At 32.9% G+C, this 22,418-nt stretch overlaps 1 protein-coding gene and 1 pseudogene across 1 annotated transcript in view; both read left to right on the forward strand.

Moving 5' to 3' along the window:
- The window catches only part of KCNT2 (potassium sodium-activated channel subfamily T member 2), a 370,279-nt gene extending 348,172 nt beyond the window's left edge, over positions 1 to 22,107 (forward strand). The window contains 2 exon segments of the mRNA XM_043568827.1: positions 9,791 to 9,875; positions 19,542 to 22,107. Coding sequence (XP_043424762.1) covers positions 9,791 to 9,875; positions 19,542 to 19,653 — 197 coding nt within the window. The 3' untranslated portion in view covers positions 19,654 to 22,107.
- LOC122476425 lies at positions 12,179 to 15,818 on the forward strand (annotated as a pseudogene).
- Positions 22,108 to 22,418: the final 311 nt, after the last annotated feature.

Genomic DNA, 22,418 nt, shown 5'->3' on the forward strand with positions numbered 1-22,418 from the left:
ATGAGGTGATAATGATTTCTGGTAAATGAAAATATTTGAGCAATGAACTTTTGATATATCCCTAAATTGAAACTATACAGTTTTTCTTCATGGAGTTGTAACATGTCCTTCTCAGGACATTAATTTTTCAATAATATAAATATTTTTACATAATTTAACACTGCAGTCAACTTAATTGCACTTAAGTATACATATATTTTATCATTATGACTAGAAATTCAAATGCTGTGTTTTATGTGTGTGTAAGAAAAATGTGGCCAATATGAATAGTGGCCAATTTGAATAAACGAAATATTTTTTACCATTAAGAAAAACAGTCGGTTGAATGAACTTTTTACTCAGCATATTATTGACAGAACAAAGAATGGCTACCTGAAAGCATTAAAACAACAAAAAGAAACTTCCAATTATGATGACCATTTATGCTGTCAATTTAAATAACTAGAAAAAATATAAATCAATAGCGTGCAGACACTTGAACAAAAGAAATCATAACTGTTTCCTGAAAAAAGAGAATCAGATGGACCCAAGAGATGGAGATGGACCCAAAATAAAATATATATGCATTTATATGACCTTTTCCAGTAGAAAAATCAGTCAACAGAAACAGATCCAGAAAAGCATAAATACTAAAGTAGTTTTTACAGTATCGTTTATATGTTCAACATTGTAGAGGAGAACAGAAGTATGACAAGGAAAGAAACTGAAGATTAAAAGAGACCATACTGAATTTCCTAGAGGTCAGAATTTATGATGCAGTATTAAAAATGAAATGTATGCTGAGTGGCATTAACATCAGAATATTGCAGAGGAAAATATCAATGAACATAAAGCCAAAGCAATAGACTATCCAAAATGCAGACCAGAGAGAGAGAGAAAAAGAAAACCTTGAAAAAATAGAATGTTACTTATGGTGTGACAGTATCATGTAGTCATGTAATTGGTGTCTCAGAAGGAAAGAAGGGAATGGATATTTGAAGAAATAATGACCAAAATTTTTCCAAAGTTGATGGAAACTATTCAAGATCTGAAGTTCAATGAAGCTTGAGCAGTATAACAAATACAATAATGCCAAGACACAGTGTACAAAATTGCTGAAAGCCAATGATAGAAGACTTCAAAAGGAGCCTGAGGAAAAAGACATTTTATAAATGAAGAACAAATACACTTGAAACTTGAACAACACAGGTTTGAAATATGCAGGTCTACTTATACATATATTGTGTTCAGTATACACATACAGTACTGTAAATTTATTTTCCTTATGATTTTCTTCAAAACATTTTTTCTCTAGCTGACTTTATTTCAAGAGTACAGTATATAATACCTATAACATACACATGTGTTAAGTGACTTTATTTATTGGTAAGGCTTTTAGTCAATAGTAGGTTATCAGTAGTGAAGTTTGGGGGCAGTCATAGGTTACAAGCAGATTTTCTACTACATAGGGGGCTTGCAACCCTAACTCTTGCATTGTTCAAGGGTCAACTGTACAAGGATGACAGTAGACTTCTTGACAGAAACTTTGCAAACCAAGACACAAGAGAGAAACATCACTGGAGTACTGAAAAAAAAACAGTGTACCTAAAACTTTAAATACAGTAAAAATATATTTGTACAATAAAAGCAAATAAAGACTATTGTAGACAAACAAAAGCTGAGAGACTTTGTCAGCAACAGATCTTCACAATGAAAATAAATGTTAAAGGAAGTTCTTAAGACAGAAGAGAATTGATGCCAGGTGAAAATTTAGATCTGAAAAGAAATGGTAGGGGTGCCTGGCTGGCTCAGTCAGAAGAAAATGTGACTCTTGATCTTGGGGTTGTAGGGTCGTAGGTTCAAGCCCCATATTGGGCATAGAGATTACTAAAAAAATAAACTTTTTTTTAAAAGAAAGATAAAAATAAATGGTAAATATGGGAAAATATAAAATATATGTTTTACCTCATAAATTTTGTTTAAAGACAATATACTATTTATAACAAACATTTTAAGGTTTATAGAATATATACAAGCAAACATGTATGGCAATAATAACTCAGATAATAGGAAGGGAGAAATATAACGTAGTCAGATTGTTATACTACATATGAAGTGGTATGTTATTTAAGCATAGCTATTGAGAAGTTAAAGCTGTACATTGTGAACCCTAGAGAAAGAAACAGCAAAGTACAGTATACCAGTGTTTGTTAAAAAAAAAGAAAAGAAAAAAGAAAGAAAAAAAGAAAAGAAAAAAGAAAAAGAAAGAAAAAAACAACCATCCTTGCTTGTTTGTATATTATCTATGACTACTTTTACTTTACAGTGTAAAAAGTTTAATAAATACAACAGAGATCGTATAGCCTGCAAAGCCTGAAATATTTACTATCTAGCCCTTTACAGGAAAACATTTGCCAAACTATGACCAGGAGAAAATAAAAATAATGAAATCAAAGAGATATAACAACCAGTAGTGCAAATGAATTGGAATGATTATAAGAAGAAATTTTTAAAATCTTAAAAACACAACTAGGAAGAAGGTAAATTAAACCTAATTATATTGATATTTATATTAAATATAAATGGACTAAACATTTCATTTAAAAAGCAGAAGTCATCAGATTAGATAAAAAAAAAGGCAGGGTCCAACTCTGTATTGTCTGAGAAATGCACCTAAAATTTAAAGAAACAAATAGGTTAAAAGTAAAAGCATAAAAAAATATATTTCTTGCAATCATAAATCCAAAGAAAATTGAGTGGCTATATAAATATTAATGTAGATCCATGCCATACCATGGATGCTTGACATTATGCAAACATTATGCAAAGAGGGGAAAAGCCATGCAGAAACACACTGCAGACTTCTAGAAAAGTGATTGTTTTTAGAAATAAGTGATTGCTAAGGGTTGGGGGAGTGAGAGGAACAACCGACAGCAAAGGGCAGGAGGGAGCTTTTTGGCATTATGGAAATGTTCTCTATCATAATTATGGTATAGCTTGCATTACTGTATGTATTTGTCTAGACTCCTCGTGCACTTGGAATTAGTGAATTTCATTTTTTGTTTAACAGCAAGCATATGAGATAAAAGAACAGCAGTGATTATCCTAAGATAACTTAAAGAATGTTTAAAATCATATACGAAGTTTACAGTAAATTTAGTGTTATAAGTAAACCTATAACTACAGATGTGTGACCTCTATTCTGAAGACTGTATTTACATACTATATTGCTTCTCAGAAAATTGCTAAAAAGGTCTATGAAGGAAAGGACTTGGCCTATCTTTTCATTGCTCTGTCCTCTGATTTAGAATTGTAACTGGTCTAATCATAACCAGTTAACATTATTAAATGACTAAATTGAAGAACAAAATAATACATGTGTGACAAATTATGATTATCAACTATCATAAAAGTGCCTACTATAAGTCATATGGAAATAATACAGGACAGCTGCAAAATTGGAAAACGTTATTTTTAGGTTGTGCAGATATTATGTTCAATACATTTTCTTCAGCCTCAGATATTGTTTCAGGTGAAGTATCTTTAAATTTAAAGCAGTGTGGTCAATTGTTAAAATGAAGAAAAAATATATAGTCTTTCCAAAATCTTTTAGATTTTCTGTGGTATATTTATTCTACTTTTTAAGACTATCAACTAGAGTCATAGTTTTAAATTTAGAAGTACTTCACCTGAAAACATACCTAACACATTTGAAAATGTAATTAATGTTCTACTTAAAAATAAGTGTACCTATACTCCTGACTTTGCAGACAACCTGTATCATTTTGACTCAATCACTTAATATAAAATGTCTGCCATCAGAGTATTTTGAAAGAAACGAGCATTTATTGAGCAGCTCCCATTCACCAGGGACACAAAATTACTCTGAATTACTCAGTACTTGGTGGGGGTGGGAGAAGGGCACATGCAGTGGAGAAAGCATTTTAACAAAACAAAACTGGACTTTACACCATTGAAAAAACATGTTCTTAGAAGTATTATTCACTTTTACTTCCATTATTTTTGTTTTTGAATACTCTATCAATTTCAAAAATAATGATAAAATAGGGTTTTGTGTTTTGGTCTTTTAATATTTATAAAAGATAATAGATTTTAAAAGGTTAGGAAACATTGCATACTGTATTTTAAAAGGAAAATTGAGCCTAAAGTAATTAGTTTTGTGTCTGAAGCTAGTAAGTGATGGAGTGGCTCATGGCAGAGTTGGAACTGAACAATTTCTGAAACTTGGCTTTATATCATGCTGCTTGTTTTACTAATTGTTTCATCTAATCTTCATTTCTTAGTGGTTTATATGAAGGGAGGTTACAAAAGTCCTGATTTTTATCTTATGTATCATAAAATAGTTCTAAATTATTGGAAGATAATGAAAATTGCTTAAAATAGAGGTAATTAAACAGAAAGATTCTTTTATCCTTATCTCTAACCTTTTTTTCCCCTTAGACTGGTAAGTTCAGTAAATTTGACAAAAGAGTTGTACTCATAAGCATAACTGGGTATTAAACTAAAACAGATGAGCAAATTAAGTCAGCATTATAAAACTCGCCAGTTTTGTAGTTGAATAACACATGATATGTTTAGAAGTTTAGAGGTGGGAAAAATGAAATCATCACTGGGTTATGCTACTACTGATTATTTGGATTATTGGACTATGTAGAAGAAATAAGCACTGTGCAACTGAGAGTATTTTCCTCAATGAGGTTTCTTGCAGTGACTGAAGAAAAACATACCCTCACTCTGATACATCAATTTCTTTGTCTTTGCTTTTTTCATCAGCATCCATATATGCTGTTGTAGCTCTCCCATCTAAGACCATCTCAGTCTCTCCTTCCCTCCCTTATGGCTCCCATGTTTCCTACCCCTACTCTATCCCCACTTTTTCAGGCTCGCTGTCCCCACTCTTTCAGGCTCACTAGCTATCTTTTCCTCCTTTCTTTCAAATTTCCTTCATTTCCATTGCTCCCAGGATACCATCATCTTTCACCTGGGCTTCTGCACTGTCTATCTACTCTTCTCGAGACCAGACTTGAGGCCCTAACGTCCATTTCCCACAAAGCAGCCAAGGAACATAATATAGTCAATAGGAAATTAGATCATACCACTAAATCTTCCACCCTAATAGCCCTTCTTGGTTTCCCATTGCTTTTAGAATAAAATTCGAGCTTCTGATGAACATCTACAAAGCCCTACGGGATCTGGTCCTAGCTTGACTTTTCAACATTGACCCCAGTTAATCTCCTTCTTGCTCACTTCAATCCAGGGCCTGTTTTCTGCAGTTTAAACTCAACCATCTCAGTCTTTCCCATTGCTGTTCTCTTTGGACACTTTTCTCCCCCCTGTCTTTGTATGCTAACACCTTCATACTGCAATATCTATAAAGTTATTGTTTATAGGTTATGAAATGATTTTGCCTGCACAATAATAATAGGAAACCTTTATGTAGCACTTAATATAAATCAGACACTGATTCTAAGAACTAAACATTTATATTAATATATTAATTTTACATTATATTAGTTATTCATTTATAATTTAACTCTAACATTAACCTATGAGATAACACTATTGTTCGCCTCCCTTTTACAGGTGAGGAAATCGAGCACAAAAGATTAGAAGAAATTAAGTAATTTGCCTAAGGAGGCCTTAGCATGAGTAATTGAGAAAACTGGATTTCTTTCTTTCTCTTTTTAATTTTTATTTATTTTGAGAGACAGAGCACACAAGCAGGGGAGGAGCAAGAGAGAGAGAGACCCAGAATCTGAAGCAGGCTCCAGGCTCAGAGCTTTCAGCACAGAGCCCAACATAGGGCTTGAACTCATGAGCTATGAGATCATGACCTTCAGCCCAAGTCAGACGCTCAACAGACTGAGCCACCCAGGTGTTCCGAGAAAGCTGGATTTCAACAGAGGCATTCTGGTTTTAGAATCTCTGTTCTTAACTGAGTCTCTTGATTTAAAATGTCTCTTTAGGGGAGGCTGGGTGGCTCAGTCTGTTAAGTGTCTGAATTTGGCTCAGGTCATGATCTTGCAGTTGGGGTGTTCCAGCCCGCATTGGGCTCTATGCTGACAGCTGAGAACCTGGAACCTGCTTCAGATTCTGTGTCTCCTTCTCTCTCAGCCCTTCCACCCCCCCTCCCCCCGCCTTTCGCTCTGTCTCTCTCTCTCTCAAAAATAAACATTAAAAAAATAATAAAATAAATAAATAATAAAATGTCTCTTTAATTATATAACACATAATGGATATGCTTTTGGAAATATTTAATGAAACCTACACAAATTATGTAGGATTTCAATTTCTTTCTGATCAAATTTTGTTCTCCTTATTTAAAAGTATTCTTAAAATACTTTAACAAGAAGTATTTTGTAAGAACAACAGGAGTATAAATCCATTTCCTTTCTAATGTGATCTATTTACTTGAAACACTCTAAGCAGAATATTTGCTATATGAGGATTGTGATTGAATAATTGCATATGCTAATTAATACAGCAAATTAAGTTTCTTGGTAAATACTACTGGAAATTTTAAAATATCTTTTAAATTTTTCAATACACTAGTACATTTATTTTAAATTTTCGTAAGAAAATTTTTCATTTATGATAATTATATCAATGATGAAATAATTTCAATAAAACGATGCAAATGTAGAGTGATTTTTATTTTCTCAGGGTCAGATATTAGTTATCAGGAACACACTGAATGTTCTCACAACAGATTTTCTTAGCAGATATTTTTCTGATAGGACATGGAATATTGATTCTGGTTCATGAAACATTTTAAAAAGCAAATTTATTAATTCACTAAATTTGTTGTAGTTTTTGTAAAGAGCCTTATTTAATCCACTGTGACTTTGCCACTACCAAAGAGGATGATTATAATAGGATCTTAAAGATCTAAGAGACCTACCAGTTTCCCCATCAGAATTCAGAAATAACAAAAGAATAAATATAAGGAATGACCAATAGAGACAATAATTCCAGACTTGCAGCTGAAAAACTAGACCATTGAATGTGGTTTTGATATGTGGCCACAACAGGCTTTTAAAACCTTGCTTCCTAATTCTTAACCACAGAGTCACAAAGGAAAGGAGAATGAACTGCAGGACTTCCCAAAAAAGCAGCGTGACAGAGAAAAAGCAGACCAGAATTAACTCTACAGCAAGGCAGACATGAAAGAGAAAGAGAGAGTGGCTTTGAACTCAACCTAACACTGAGGAGAAGTCAGCAAGGGGTGGATGAGGAAAGAAACCAGGAATGATGAGCTCTGATTGTGTTACCCATGGATGTCTTGATATAATTCATATGGGATTATGGAATTGAGCACATTAGCAAAACATTTCCTTTGATTTCTGGAGTGCATGGAAAAATGAAAATCTTCAAAATGATAAATAAGACTACTTGAGCAGAAAAAAATCAACACAATAGTTGTATCTATTGCCATAAAGTTCTCAGCTATCTACACAGTTTTTTCACTTATAACAGGCAAACCAAGTCACCAATATATCTTGACTTCATTCCAGGTGTTAAATGAGTACAACATTATTTTAATAGTCAAAGAGAGAGGTTGGGGATTAACATGGACTGAGAAGTTATTTTTAAAATTGTTTTTCCTCTAATGCCATTGTTCAATAATATTCATTGTTTATATGAGAAATTTAAATAATGTCACTGTTTTACATAAGAAATTGAGTTAGACATAACCAAATAAGATGGAGATTTTCTGGTAGGCTGGTTACATTGTAGAGCATCATGTTTCAGTCTCCAGAATGTACTATCAGTATGTTCCTTTGTATAGCACCTGGGGAAATTCAGACAAAAGGAAAGTTTCTCAAAAAGCATAGATAAATCAAAATTGCTTTTTATATAGAAAAAGGATCTCTGTCATCTCCTACCAGTACAAGATGTTTTGAATTGGAATTATACCTAATTTGAAATAAGCTCAACATCATATATTCATTGGATTTCCGAGCTCCAACTGGTTGAGTTAGCCATCTACCTGTAGGTATAATTGACAGGTTTGGCAAATAAAAAATACAGGGTTCCCAGTTAAATTTGAATTTCAGGTAACAAATAAATGTTTTAGCATAAGTATATCACAAACAATATTTGGGACACATGTGTGTCAAAAAATTACTAGTTTTTATCTGAAATTCAGATTTCACCAAGCAGTCTCTATTTGGCCTGACAATCCTATCCCTATGTCAGGATACAATTACTTGTGTCCACTCCAGAGACATGCAACCAAACATGTTCTTTTTTAAATATAAATGTTATGATTTTATTATTATAATGGTTTTATTAGCAAACTTATGGTGAGTTCGATTATGTTGCAGTTTATTGTCCTTGTAAGATAAAGATGTTCATTTATAGACTTTAAAAGTAGGGCACATCTGCATATCAACTTGAACTATCATAACCGAAAATATTATTAAATTTTGCTCATGAGAGTGATAGGCTTCTAGTTAGAGGAATACAGTGATAGACATTATTTTTTTAAAAAATGATACATATTTTCCAGTGCAGGAAATTATTAGAGCCAAATATGCTGGCCTAAAAAAGACCTTTACTTGACGCATTTGAATACTGATATATCTCCATTGGTATGAAATACATTCTTAGAGTTTGGATCAAAATGCAAAACTCAGTACTTTTGTTCAGGAACCAAGCTTATCTGCAACTGAAGTGGCTAGAAAGATATTGTGGCTCTAGAGAAGGATTTTGAGCAGTATCCTCACAGCCTAAAAATACTACCTTTGGGAGGATTGATGTTTACTGAAGTATGTGTCCACATGGCTTTACATTTACATCTTATCATAGCTTTGGCAGCTAAGAAATTGAGATCTCAAAGCTGTTTTATTTTTAAGCGCCCAATATAATGCAAGTTAGCTCTCCAAACTTGATGGCTGACAATGTCTTCAGAGTGAATTGAAAAAAAATGAAAGAACATAGCCTTTTTTAAAAATACATATTGTTTTAGAAGAAAAACAAATAATTTAGCAGTACACTTTCCTTGAAACTTAGTTAATTCTACGAGAATCTTTATATTTTGCAAAAACATATCAGGTATATCTTATAACAAAGTCAAACATATTTAGAGCCTTCAACCTTTTTAGATACATTTCTATTGTGTTTTCTTTTTTTTAATGTTCATTTGTTTACTTAGAGATAACGTGAGAGCGGGGAGAGGGGCAGAGAGAGAGGGAGAGAGAAAATCCCAAGCAGGCTCTGCATTGTCATCGCAGAGCCCCTGACATGGTGCGCTGTCTCAAGAACCATGAGATCATAACCTGAGCCAAAATCAAGTGTTGGATGGACATTAACTGAATGAGCCACCCAGGCACCCCTCTGTTGTGTTTTCTAAACAGAATGTCATCAGATGATTTTTCACAGAATTACCCATATGAATGTTCATATCTGGGATGGCTACCTATAACCACAATTAGTTTTTATAATGAATAAGACATAATAAACTAATAAACATTTTGTCTAACTATTTCTTTAATAGAGAGACTTTCAGTGTAATAGCTTAAAGAGGGTAGAATATAACTGTAGTTGTTCTGAACAGAATTAGATACTTTATTTCTATCATCTGTTGGAACAAAAAATGAGTACCTGTCAGATATTTCCAATGACAGTAATTTGAAAATAGTCAAAGTTATGTACACAATCATGCTGTGGGCAGAACTATAGCAAGCTCTCGTTGACAGCTATATGGTTTGAAGATTAGATGCTCTACTGTAATTCCTGTAATTTTCTGTAAGTAGTATAACAAACTTGGCATTTATTTATCTTCTAGATGAAATGAATGATCATCAAAGTACCCTCTCCTACATCCTGATTAACCCGTCTCCAGATACCAGGCTAGAGCTGAATGATGTTGTGTAAGTCGATCTCATATCTCACATAAGGCATTTATTTTTAGAAAACCAGTTAATTTATTTATTTTTATATTTTTGTTTTCACCATTATAGTCCCTTATTTCTTGTGTCATAAATGCTTTAGAAACTCCAAGCCTAATTTTTGTGTTCAATAAACAAATGTATTTCATGTATTTCTATGTATTCTATGTATTATGTATTTTCTATACTATAAAAAAAACATTGTAGAATGTAGAGGCATAAAATAAGGAAAGAGCAGAAGAATTCTGTATTCTGTGAGCTCCTATATATTTGGAGAAATAAGAGAAAATATGTGGAATAGTAAGAGAACAGCTTAGAGGGAAACTTGATATACCCCACACTATCTCCTCAATGTCTTAGAGTTTCCAAAAGCTCTGAGTAATATAATCAAAAGACTTATTAAGAAAAGGCCTATGGTAGTAACTTGATTAATCAAAAACTCTGTATTATGCGTGTACAATTGCATTAGTGTTTCCTTAAAAGTGCAATAGAGATTAGATGTTTTTCCTGACTTCAAAGTGCTTACATTCTAATTAACAAAACTGCAATTTAAACATAAAAAATTTAATAACAATATATACTATGGCTTTGTTACTAATGAATTAAGCATCCACTGAGTGTGACAGTGTTTTTCTCATTTCAAAGAGGAAAACTTACTGTGAATTACAGTGATTACAGAGGATATAAGGACTTGAACTAGACTTTGAAAGGTAGATAAGATTTGTGTAGTTGGAAAGCACAGGACATTCCAGAACAGGGAAATGGATAGAGAAAATGCACTACATGGGGATTGCATAATATGCTTCATTTGGCAACCCTACAGAGTCCAGTTTGACCAGAGTAAAAAAGCTTTGTATTATTAGCATCTCTGTTGTTAATTAAACCTAATATTGGAAACATACATTAAACCTGACTCTGGAAGGACTTTAGATGAAAAATACGGAGTTTAAACTCAGTTTAAACCTTATAGGCAAGGAACAGTGCTTAACATATGAACAAGAAAGTAGCAAGATTTTAGAAAGGCATTTTGACAGTTCATGGTGTCAGCCTAGGGGAGAAATTCCTAAAGTGCATCTGCCCTTGAGGTCAAAGGTCCTGAGGCTAAGCTGGATCAAGAGCTGCTGAGCTAAGTAAGGTAGCTAACTCCAGGTTTGATAACTGACTTAATACAAATACCAAAGATCCAAAAGTCTCAGCGGGTGTTAGGTCCACAGGATGTGTTTGTATCTATAATCAGGAAAATCATTAATAAAGTCAGAGACTAAGAGGACTGAGAACATTCTGTGAAGCAGAGCATGAAATGGATCCTTGCAAGTGGTTTAGAACTAAAGCTAGTAATGTGCCAAGATTTAGAAGCCTACCTTTATATGTTTTGTGAGAGATTTCTTTTGAGATGGAAAGGGTACTTTTTTTTTTTTTTAAGAGCATTGCAAGCAGCAGTAGAATTTATTGGCAGGATGGCTTAAGGTTGAAATAGACATGAAAATAAGGAAACCAGTTAAATTGTTGTTAGGCAGGTGTGAAGGAGATAAGAATCTCTGGAAGCATTAGGATAATGGATTGTAAAGGCAGGTTTCTACATAGATAAATTTATGGAGGCAAAGACTAAGACTTGTTCATTGATACGGGACTTGGAAAAGGAGTATAACATGGCAATTCTATTTGATTGCAAAATAAATAAATGAATGCTCGTTCACTGAAGCAAGTCAGAAAAGGGAAGCAATTTTCTAGGAAGGAAAGGGGGCATTGTTGGCTGTGGAGAAAAAGGAAATGATTAGTTTTCTATTATGAATAAAGCTGATATGAACATCCAAAAAACAAGAGAGATAGATGACAAGCTAGAGTTTAGATACATCATTCAGTGTGCTACATGGAAATGTCTAGAAAGCGTAAAGAAATAGAGTACTGGAGCTTTGAAAGGAAGCTAGTTCTATGTAGAAAATATTTATTTTTCATCTTCCAGATGAGCAAAGCTAAAAAGATAATGATTTTAGGGTAGATACATAAGTGTGTTTCAAAAACTTCTTAGGAAAATACATCAGCAGGAATAACTTTGATCCCAAATCAGTGTGAAAACAGCTTATAATGCACCTCGTATACAACTAATTAGTATAATGCTTTATTTTGTCATTTGATGATACTGGTTAGAATATAGGAGCTTTGGGGAATGAGATGAACGACAATTTCACCTGTTAGAGTTCTTAAAGCAGCTGTCAAAAATTATGTGCAGTGGTGATACTGAATTTATGGAGGACTTTAAGTGGCATGAAAATATCTTACTTATGATGCGTTTGCTTTTAACTGCACATTCTGGAGACTTTACCTGGTATATTACTATAATAAAACAAAACTGCTCTGTTTTTCTTGTGTCCATATTTATATATGTGTTTCTTCCTTTAAGCCCATATTTTTATTAATTGTCAATTTTTATTGTTTTATTAATTTTTATTAATTTTTCATCTGCTAATTGTAGTCCCAATCTTTTTATGCCTTTTTTTCAAATTAGTTGTAATTATGTTGATGATATAGTGTTTTTAAGAAGTTGTGCTTACCTTATTCATATTTCATAATAAATTATAGGTTTTTGAACTTAATATAATTATTTCCCACGACTATTTTTGAATGAATGGGAGATTTTGTTCATCTTTTGAGTCTATAAACATGTCCTTTCATTGAACATACATTTATAATTTAAAATAATTCTCCCCAAATTAAAACTTAGAAATAAAATATGTATGTTACAATATGTATTTTACACGTAAAATAAACATGACATTTTCTGCCTTATTGATACTATTATTTTTTATTTATTTAAGCTAAAACATCAGTTTGACTGCTATAGGGAAGACACCTTTTTTTTCAATGATCTGTATTTGTGGCCCTTAAAATAATTGTTTTACTATAACTGGAGCAATGATAAATGCCATGAAAAAATGCCTACTGTGACAAGTATTAAATAAAAACATGTTTAAGAAATGTATTTTATTAGATTCATAGGTTTAGTAGTGATAATAATAAGGGAAAGCAACTTTTGCAGCTATTTCAATGAATTCAGGGGATAATGAATTATACTTTTTGTTTCTCTAAAAAAATGCTTTGAAAACGTTTAATTTAAATAAAGGGGCAACATTCATTTGGCTCAAAGAACAATAAGTAACTAAGTGATTGGTATTAAGCAGCTTAATGTTCTTGAAATAAATGAAAATGAAACTACAAAATATCAAGATTTGTGCAGCAAAAGCAGTTCTAAGAGGAAAGTTTATAGCAGTAAATGCATGTATTAAGAACTTACAGGGGCGCATGGGTGGCTCAGTCGGTTAAGCATTCGACTTCGGCTCAGGTCATGATCTCGTGGTTTGTGAGTTCGAGCCCTGCATCGGGCTCTGTGCTGACAGCTCAGAACCTGGAGCCTGTTTCGGATTCTGTGTCTCCCTCTCTCTCTGACCCTCCCCCATTCATGCTCTGTCTCTCTGTCTCAAAAATAAATAAACATTTAAAAAAAAAAGAACTTACAAAGATCTTAATTAAGAATTAGAAAGATCTCAAATAAACAACCTAACTCTACACCTCAAGGAACTAGAAAAAGAAGAAGAAATTATGCCCAGATGTAGCAGATGGAGAGAAATTAAGTCAGATAGAAAAATAAATGAAATGGAGACTAGGAAAATAATAGAAAGTATTAGTGAAACTAAACTTTATTTTTTAAAGATAAAATTGACACACTTTTAAGTAGACCAACTAAGAAAGAGAAGACAAATAAAATTATAAATGAAAGAGGACACTACAACCAATACTACAGAAATACCGAGAGACCACTATGAACAATTATATGCCCCCAAATTACATAACCTGAATAGTTATGTATAAAATAGATACATTTCTAGAAACATACAACCTACCAAGACTGAATGACTGAATGAAGAAGAAATAGAAAATCTGAACAGACCAATAATGACTTAAGAGATTGAGTCAATAAAAAAAAATTGTAATACAGAAAACTCCACAGGCAGATGGCTTTAATGGTGAATTCCACAGAATACTTAATGAAGAATTAATACTAATCCTCCTCAAACTCTTCCAAATATCAAGGGAGAGGGAACACTTCCAAACTTATTCTATGAAGCTGTGTTACCTGGATACCAAAACCAGATAAGGGTTTGAAAGGAAAACTATAGATGAATATCCCTGATGAATATAGATGTAAACCAAATTCAAGAACATATTGTAAAGATTATGCACCATGACCTAGCGGGATTTATCCTCAGGATGCCAAGATGGTTCAATATATGCAAATCAATAAACGTAATTCATCATATTAATAAAATGAAAGATAAATATCACATGATCATCTCAATAGATGCAGAAAAGGAACTTGACAAAATATAACACCCTTTCATGATAATAACCCTTAACAGATTGGGTATATAAGGAATGTATCTCAATATAATAAAGCCATATACAATAAACTCATTGTTAACATATAAATAAGAAAAACTGAAAAAGTTTTCTCTGATACCAGGTTGCCAAGGTTGCCCACTCTTAATATTTCTATTCAATATAGTATTGGAAGTCTTACCTAGAGTATTTAGGTAAGAAAAAGAAATAAAAACGTCCAAATCAGGAGGAAGAAATAAAATTGTCACCATTTGCTGAAGATATGATCTTTTATATAAAGAAAATTCCAAAGAATTGATCAAAAACCTGTTGGAATTAATGATTTAAGTAATGTGAGACATTATAAAATCAACTTACAGAAATCAGTGGCATTTCTTTAAACTAATGATGCAGCATCAAAAAAAGAAATACAACTATCCTATTCACAGTAGCATCAAAAACAATAAAATACTTAGGAATAAATTTACAAAAGGAGTGAAAGATCTGTACATAAAAACTACAAAACTTTGTCCCTGGTGTGATTCATCTTACGTGACTGTTCTGTGGAACAATAGTCATTTCTCTCTGCCCATCTTCTCTCTCACCTAAGTGCATGTCACCACCACATTGAAGATTCGATGGACATGGACGTGAGCCCTCTGGGGCCCCAGAACTTTTTGGTTCTGAACTAAAGGCTGATAAAGATTATCACTCTAAGGTGGATAATGATGAAAATGAACACAAGTTATCTTTAAGATCGGTCAGTTTAGGGACTTGTGCAAAGGATGAATTGCACATTGTTGAAGCAGAGGCATTGCATTACGAAGGCAGTCCAATTAAAATCACACTGGCAACTTTGAAAATGTGTGAAGAGCCAATGGTTTCCCTTGGGGACTTTGAAATAACACTACCTGTGGTCTTACAGTTGAAATGTGGTTCAGGGCCTGTGCATATTAGTGGACAGCACTCAATAACTGTGGAGGAAGATGCAGAGTCAGAAGATGAAGAGGAAGAGGATGTGAAGGTCCTTAGTATATCTGGAAAGCATTCTGCCCCTTGGAAGTGGTAGCAAGGTTCCACGGAAAAAAAATGAAATCTGCTGCCGATAAAGATGATGACGAGGATGATGATGATTTTGATGATGACAAATCTGAAGAAAAGTCTCCAGTAAAGAAATCTATAGGAGATACTGCAGCCAAAAGTGCACAAAAATCAAACCAGAATGGAAAAGACTCAAAACCATCAACACCAAGATCAAAAGGTCAAGAATCTTTCAAAAAACAGGAAAAGACTCCCCAAACACCAAAAGAACCTAGTTCTGTAGAAGACATTAAAGCAAAAATGCAAGCAAATATAGAAAAAGGTGGTTCTCTTCCCAAAGTGGAAACCAAGTTCATCAATTATGTGAAGAATTGCTTCCCGATGACTGGCCAAGAGGCTATTCAAGAAATCTAGCAGTGGAGGAAGACTCTTTATGAAAGTAGTTTAAACAGTGTGTTAAAACTTTCCATCTTATTTCACTTATGTACCAGTTGATATCTGACTGTCCTTTTTATAATGCAGAGTGAGAATGTCTGATGAACACTGTCCAGGTTCCGTTGCCAAGATTGTGTTGTCCAAAGTGCCCGTTTAGTTTTTAAAGATGGCACTCTACCCTTTGCTTGGTTTTTATGTATGGAATGTTATGATAGGACATAGTAGTAGTAGTGGTCAGACAAATGGAAATGATAGGGAGAGAAAAATGTATATGTGAAATAAACTCAGTGTTTTAATAAAGTAAAAAAAACTACAAAAATTTGGGGCACCTGGGTGGCTCAGTCAGTTAAGTGTCCATCTCTTGATTTTGGTTCAGGTCATGATCTCACAGTTCATGGGTCGGAGCCCCACGTTGGGCTCCATGCTGACAGTGTGGAGCCTGCTTGGGATTCTCTCTCTCTCTCTCTCTCTCTCTCTCTCTCTCTCTCTCTCCCTCTCTCCCTCTCTCTCTCCCCCCCTCTCTTTCTGCCCCTCTCCCCCCTCAAAATAATTAAACTTAAAAAAAACCTACAGAACTTTGCTGAAAGAGCTCAAAGAAGATACAAAGATATGTAAAGACCTCTTGTGTTCATGGATTGAAAAGATAAATGTTGGTAAAATGGTCACACTACCCAAAGCCATATACAGACCCTACAAAATCTCTATCAAAATATCAAAGGTATTCTTCACAGAATTAGAAGAAACAATCCCAGAATTCATGTGGAACCACAAAGGATCCTGAATAGCCAAAACAATCCTGAGAAAAAAAGAACAAAGTCAGAAGTATCACACTTCCTGATTTCAAACTATACTACAAAGCCATAGTAATATAAATGGTATGGTACTGGCACAAAAATAAACCTATAGGTCAATGGAACATAATAGAGAGCCCAAAATTAAATCCCTGTATTTATGGTCAACTAATATTTGACAGAGAAGGTAGGAATACAATGGAGGAAGGAAAGTCTCTTCAAAAAAATGATGTGGGAGACACTGGAGAAGCACATGTAGAGCAATGAAATTAGACTTCTGTCTCACCACTAAACAAACAAACAAACAAAACACTCAAAATGGATTAAAGACTTAAATATAAGACCTGATATCATAAGACTTCTAGAAGAAAACAGGGAAGAAACTCATTGATATTGGTCTTGGCAATGATATTTTGGTCATAATGCCAAAAGCACAAACAATGAAAGTAAAAATCAACAATTGGGCTACATCAAACTCAAAAGCTTCTGCACAACAAGAGAAACATCAACAAAATGAAACAGCCTACAGAATGGGAGAAAATTTTTGCAAATCGTAACTCAGATAAGGGGTTAATATCCAATATATATAAATAGCTAAAACTTATTTTAAGAACCCCAAACAATCAGACTAAAAAATGAGTCCAAACTAAATATTTTGCAAAGAGGACACAAAAATGGCCAATGCCATGGAAAGATGTTCAACATCACTAATTATCAGGGAAATGCAAATAAAACCACAATGAGATATCACCTCACACCTGTTGGAATGGCTATCATCAAGAAGACAAGAGACAACCTGTGCTGGTGAGGATATTGTAAAAAGGGAACCCTTATATACACTGTTGTTAAGAATTTAAACTAGTCCAACCACTATGGAAAACAATATGAAAATTCCTCAAAAATTAAAAATAGATTTACCATATGATCCAGCAATTCCACTTTGGGATATGTTATCTAAAGGAAATGAAAACTGGATTTTGATGAGACATATGCACAGCCACGTATATTGCAGCATCATTCACAACAGCCAAGATATAGAAACAACCCAAATGCCCATCAATGGGTGAATGGATAAGAAAGATGTGGGTATTATTTAGCTATGAGGAAGGAGGATATCCTGTCATTTGCAACACGTAGATGGACCTTGGGCACATTATAAAAGCGAGATGTGAGAGAAGGACAAGTACTACATGATATCACTTATATGGGGAATCTAGAAACAAGTCAAACCCATATCAAAACAGGTTGTTACTAGGAGATGGGGAAGTAGAGGGATGAGATTGATGGTGTTTAAGGATCCAAACTTATAACAAGAAATAAATAAGCCATAAAGATCTAATGTAGAGTATAATGAATACGGTTAATAATGATGCATTATAATGATGTAATGTGATGAATATGGCATCAATGGCAATCGTATTAAAATATATAAATGTATCAAAGCAACGTTTTATATCTTTAATTTACAATTTGTAATGTGTTCAATTTACCAAATTAAAAAAAAAGAGTTTAATGTGCACTATTAGTTGTCTTCATCAATCTACAATGCTAGTGATATTTAAAATAATTATAAAGCAGTGTGCATGGAGAACAATATCCAGTTAATAGATTCAAGGACATTAATTTCAACTTTTATTTGATTGGAGAAAATAGACTATTGTGTTTTAAATTGCCTTTTCTCATATTCATTAAGGAACATGTTTTCTGAATATTTTTCTTCAGTTTTTAAGAGGAAACGTACAATCCTCTATTAGACTAATCTCTTCAAATTAGGTTTTCTGTTCATTTTTTGTACCTCCCAAATTATTATAAAACTATGAATTACTAGTTTCATTTGCATCTGAAACAAGACTTTCTTTGAGTGCTGCATTGCCCGGATTTACTTTCCTTCTCTCCCTGAAAACTCTCAGTGGCTTCCCACTGCCTTTGGGACAGAGTTTGAAACTACTTTATCCTGAAACTTAAAGTCCTCTGCTAGCTGTTTTCTACGCTTCTTCCTGAATTTACCTTCCACTATTACCTGGTTTAACCATTCTCCTGAAATCAAGCTCACTTTCGGAAGAGATCAGGAGCAAACCTAGAGACAAAGTTCAACTCAACCTTCTGAATAGTGTTCCCTAATACTCTCTGTCGCTTCTTTTTTCTCTTTCTGTGATGTTTGGAATTTATTTTTCTTGTGTTTATCTGCTTTATAAATTAAACTCAATGAATCTTCTGCAGGACAGGTGTTGGGGTTTGCGACCTTTTGTAGTTCCAGTTCCTAATGCAGTATTCCAGAAGTGCTCAAGAAATGGAAGTTCGTTATTTGAGATCTGAAGTAAAACATCTCTCTTAAAACAAATTATAACATTATTTAAATGTATGAGTTTGGCAGATGAACACTTTCCTATTTACTAGTTGAATAAGTTAAGAATTATTTTTTATTTTGTGTAAGTGCTCACCATAGCATAACCTAAATTTTAGATTAATTTCCAGATAATCAAAAGGTTATCTCTGCACAATATTCCTCAGAGCATGTATTAAATCATGACTTTTTTTAGAATCCTGAAGTATTTAAATAAAGGACTAAAGAAATTATTTAGATCAAATTTATTTATGAATTATAAAAGTAAGACTAAGAGCAGTTAAGTAATAGAAGAATCATGGCTAAGATTTAGGTCTGCTTCTTAGAAAAATAGCCAAAGAAAGGGATGATAAATCAATAAAATACTAAAAGAAAACATAAAATTTTGATAAGATGAAGATGGTGAAATGGATTATAACTAAAAAATAATAATTCTTGATTCATCAGTATTTATCATCATAATCTTAGGTATAGAAATAATACAAGCCCTGCAAAATATTTTAGGTCTATTAAAAAGTGAGTCCTGCTACCAGTGCTGTGTCTAGACACGGTTTAGATCACCTAAAAACTGAATACATTTGAAGCAGGAGTCTAAACTGTAAGTGTGAATTAGTTTTGCCTTTATTTACTATTACAGTTATTTGCTTTGTTTTCTTTTATTAGATACTTAATCCGACCAGATCCGCTGGCATACCTTCCAAACAGTGAGCCCAGTCGAAAAAACAGCATCTGCAATACCACAGGTCAAGACTCTCGGGAGGAAACTCAACTTTGATAAAAAGAAAATAAGAGACCTTTTTTTTTTTTCCTACAAGAATCTTGCTTAAACCAACTCTAAATCTTAGGGGAAAATAAGTGCTGCTGGCATGAAATAAACTCGATCAGAATATATTCCATTCTCTCATATTAAAAGAAATCTATTCTCTTAGAAGTATAGATTATTTTAAAATTTAAAGTATTGCTTCTTGGTACTCCTCCTATTAATATTTGAAAGACATCAATGTAATGATTTCGAAAACCTAAATTAAAAGACAAAATTTAAATTGGTTATTTGTTTGACAATAATCCAAAGTGGATGAAGCCAATTTTTTAAAATATTAAGTTTTTATGAAAGTAAGCGAAAAACCCAAGTATATTTGGTGCATCACAATGGACATAGAAGATTGTTGCTCTTCTTAAAAGTTAAATAGTCATATCCTTTAAACTTGCTGTTTTATAAAATTGAGCTCATCATCAATGTCTAGCCTTCTCTACACAGAGATTAACCAACAAACTTGTGTGGCTGACTTTTGTGTAAGACTCACAATTTGCTTTAGCATATAAATCTTTAAGTCATTTTAACCTTTTTTTGTTGCCTTTCAGATGATATCATATTCATTTTAGTATTTGAGATGTTCATAGCATGTTCTATTACACTGAAGAAACCAAAAAATGTCAAGTACCTGAACTTTTTGCTAACTTTATGTCCGACACACGTTGTTTGCCAAGAAAAGTGTATTAAAAAGCAAATATTTATTGTTCTCCTAAAAGAATAGCTAACAGAGAAAATACTTAAAGTCCATATGTTAAATTTAAATTTAAGCCAAGCATTGAAACATTAACTGAAACATGCAGTAATGGTTTTCATTAGGCTCTGGAGTTTTAACATTTTCATAATCTATATAGTATATCTTATTTAGAAAACTCCTTTAAAATTCAAAGAGGCAAAATGATGCTGTTTATGGAATACAAGGACATTTCAAACATTAAAAGTCCTCCTTTATGCCTTTAGTATCGAAATCTCATACACAAAACAGTGGTATCTTAAAAAATTTGATTTAATTTTGAAAAATCATCTATAGGAACTATGTTTTCACACGGTGAGGAAAAACACACATAACGACAAGTAGTTTTCGCCACTGAAGTTTAGTATAAATTATGAAGAACTTGACAATTATCAGTTAAATGTAAATCGCTCCTTGATGCCATCAGTGCTGCTATCTTACTGCTTTATCTCCCTTCAGAAACAGACTGAAAGCACAAGAGCAGTGTTTGCCAAGTAGTTGGAATGTGTTACAGCATTCCCATGAGAGAGAGATGGGTACATTTCAAAAGGTATTTTTCTTCTAATTTTGTATTTTAAAAATTTCTGGCCTTGACATTGACTTTTAATTCCACAGAAAAGAAGATGTGTAAGACTAGAAAGAGACATTTTCTTCTTTTCATAAAGAAACAGATAAATTGGAAAGACAGTGGAAGAACTTAAAAAAAAAACATAGAGAAAGCCTAAAATTCCCCGAATAATTCTACGAAAATGAAAATGTAAAACCTAACATGAAAAAAGGATAGATTATAGCCATTGTATAATTTGGCTTAGAGAAGAAGAAATGCCTGTTTGTTATTGGTTTTTAGTATTTTCTATTACTCTCATTTTAGCATAACAAAAACACCAAGAATTTCTCCTAAAACAGAGAGAGCCTATCTTTAATTTTCTTTAATCAGATAAGAAAATAGAGAATTTATAACAAGCTTCTTAAAATTGGAATTGTATCTTAAAACGAAGATTGTATGCATATGCGTGCGTGTATGTTGTAGACACATGTGAAATATAATTGACAAATTTACACATGCACCTATAAATTATTCAGGCTAAAGGCAGAATTGGATTAATGTCTGTAATGGAGAATGACAATGAATTTAAGTAACTTATTTTATATTTACACATAAAAAATCAAAAATCATATACTTCTTTAAGTTGCCATTTCATTACTCCATTACAGTTATTTTTAGGAATAAATGTAAGATTTTATGAATATTCTATTTCCCCACAAGATCTCAAGTTCAGTATTTTTGCATTATGACCATTGTCAAGACTAGGACTTTACGCTAGGACATGACTATATTTCCTATAAAACTAAAAGTTTTGTTTCATAAATTTTACAATGGTTATTTTTGATTATGCACATTAGTCCAAATTTAATAGTTGACACAATTCATAGCAGCTTGCTATAATAATGATAGTTTATTAGTCTTTCTGTTATTTAAATAATAGAAGATGCTTATAAAAGCCTTTTAACAAACTGTTGCCTTTTTAAAATACTTAACTTGCACACAAAAGAAAACATAAAGTCAGTAATAGTCCTTGTAATCCTATGGGAATCGGTTCTGTTTATTGTCTATGTACCATTTTGCTACCAGTTACATTGAATTGCTTAAAATAAATAATAAAAATTATTTCTGATGGTGAAAACCCCTTGGTGCTTTTTGCCAAAACTTTAATTGTTTAACCAATTATGTTTTGAAACCACAAAACTCCTTTGCCACTTTTATATTTCAAAACCAACATAAACATGAAGGTCTTCTCATTGGAAAAGATAGCCATAAAAAACTGGTTGAATTGCTTCTTAATGTAATAGTTTCTGAATAACTAATGTAGCAGGAAAAGAGGAGGGAGGAAGGAAGGGTCAGGGATGGGAGGTGGAGAAGAAGTGAACAAAGGGAAGGGAGGAAAAGTAGAAAATAAAAGGAAGGGGGAAAAGAATGAATGTAGGTGCCACAAGA

This window comes from Prionailurus bengalensis, chromosome E4, assembly GCF_016509475.1.
Source record: "Prionailurus bengalensis isolate Pbe53 chromosome E4, Fcat_Pben_1.1_paternal_pri, whole genome shotgun sequence".
Classification (NCBI taxonomy): Eukaryota; Metazoa; Chordata; class Mammalia; order Carnivora; family Felidae; genus Prionailurus; species Prionailurus bengalensis.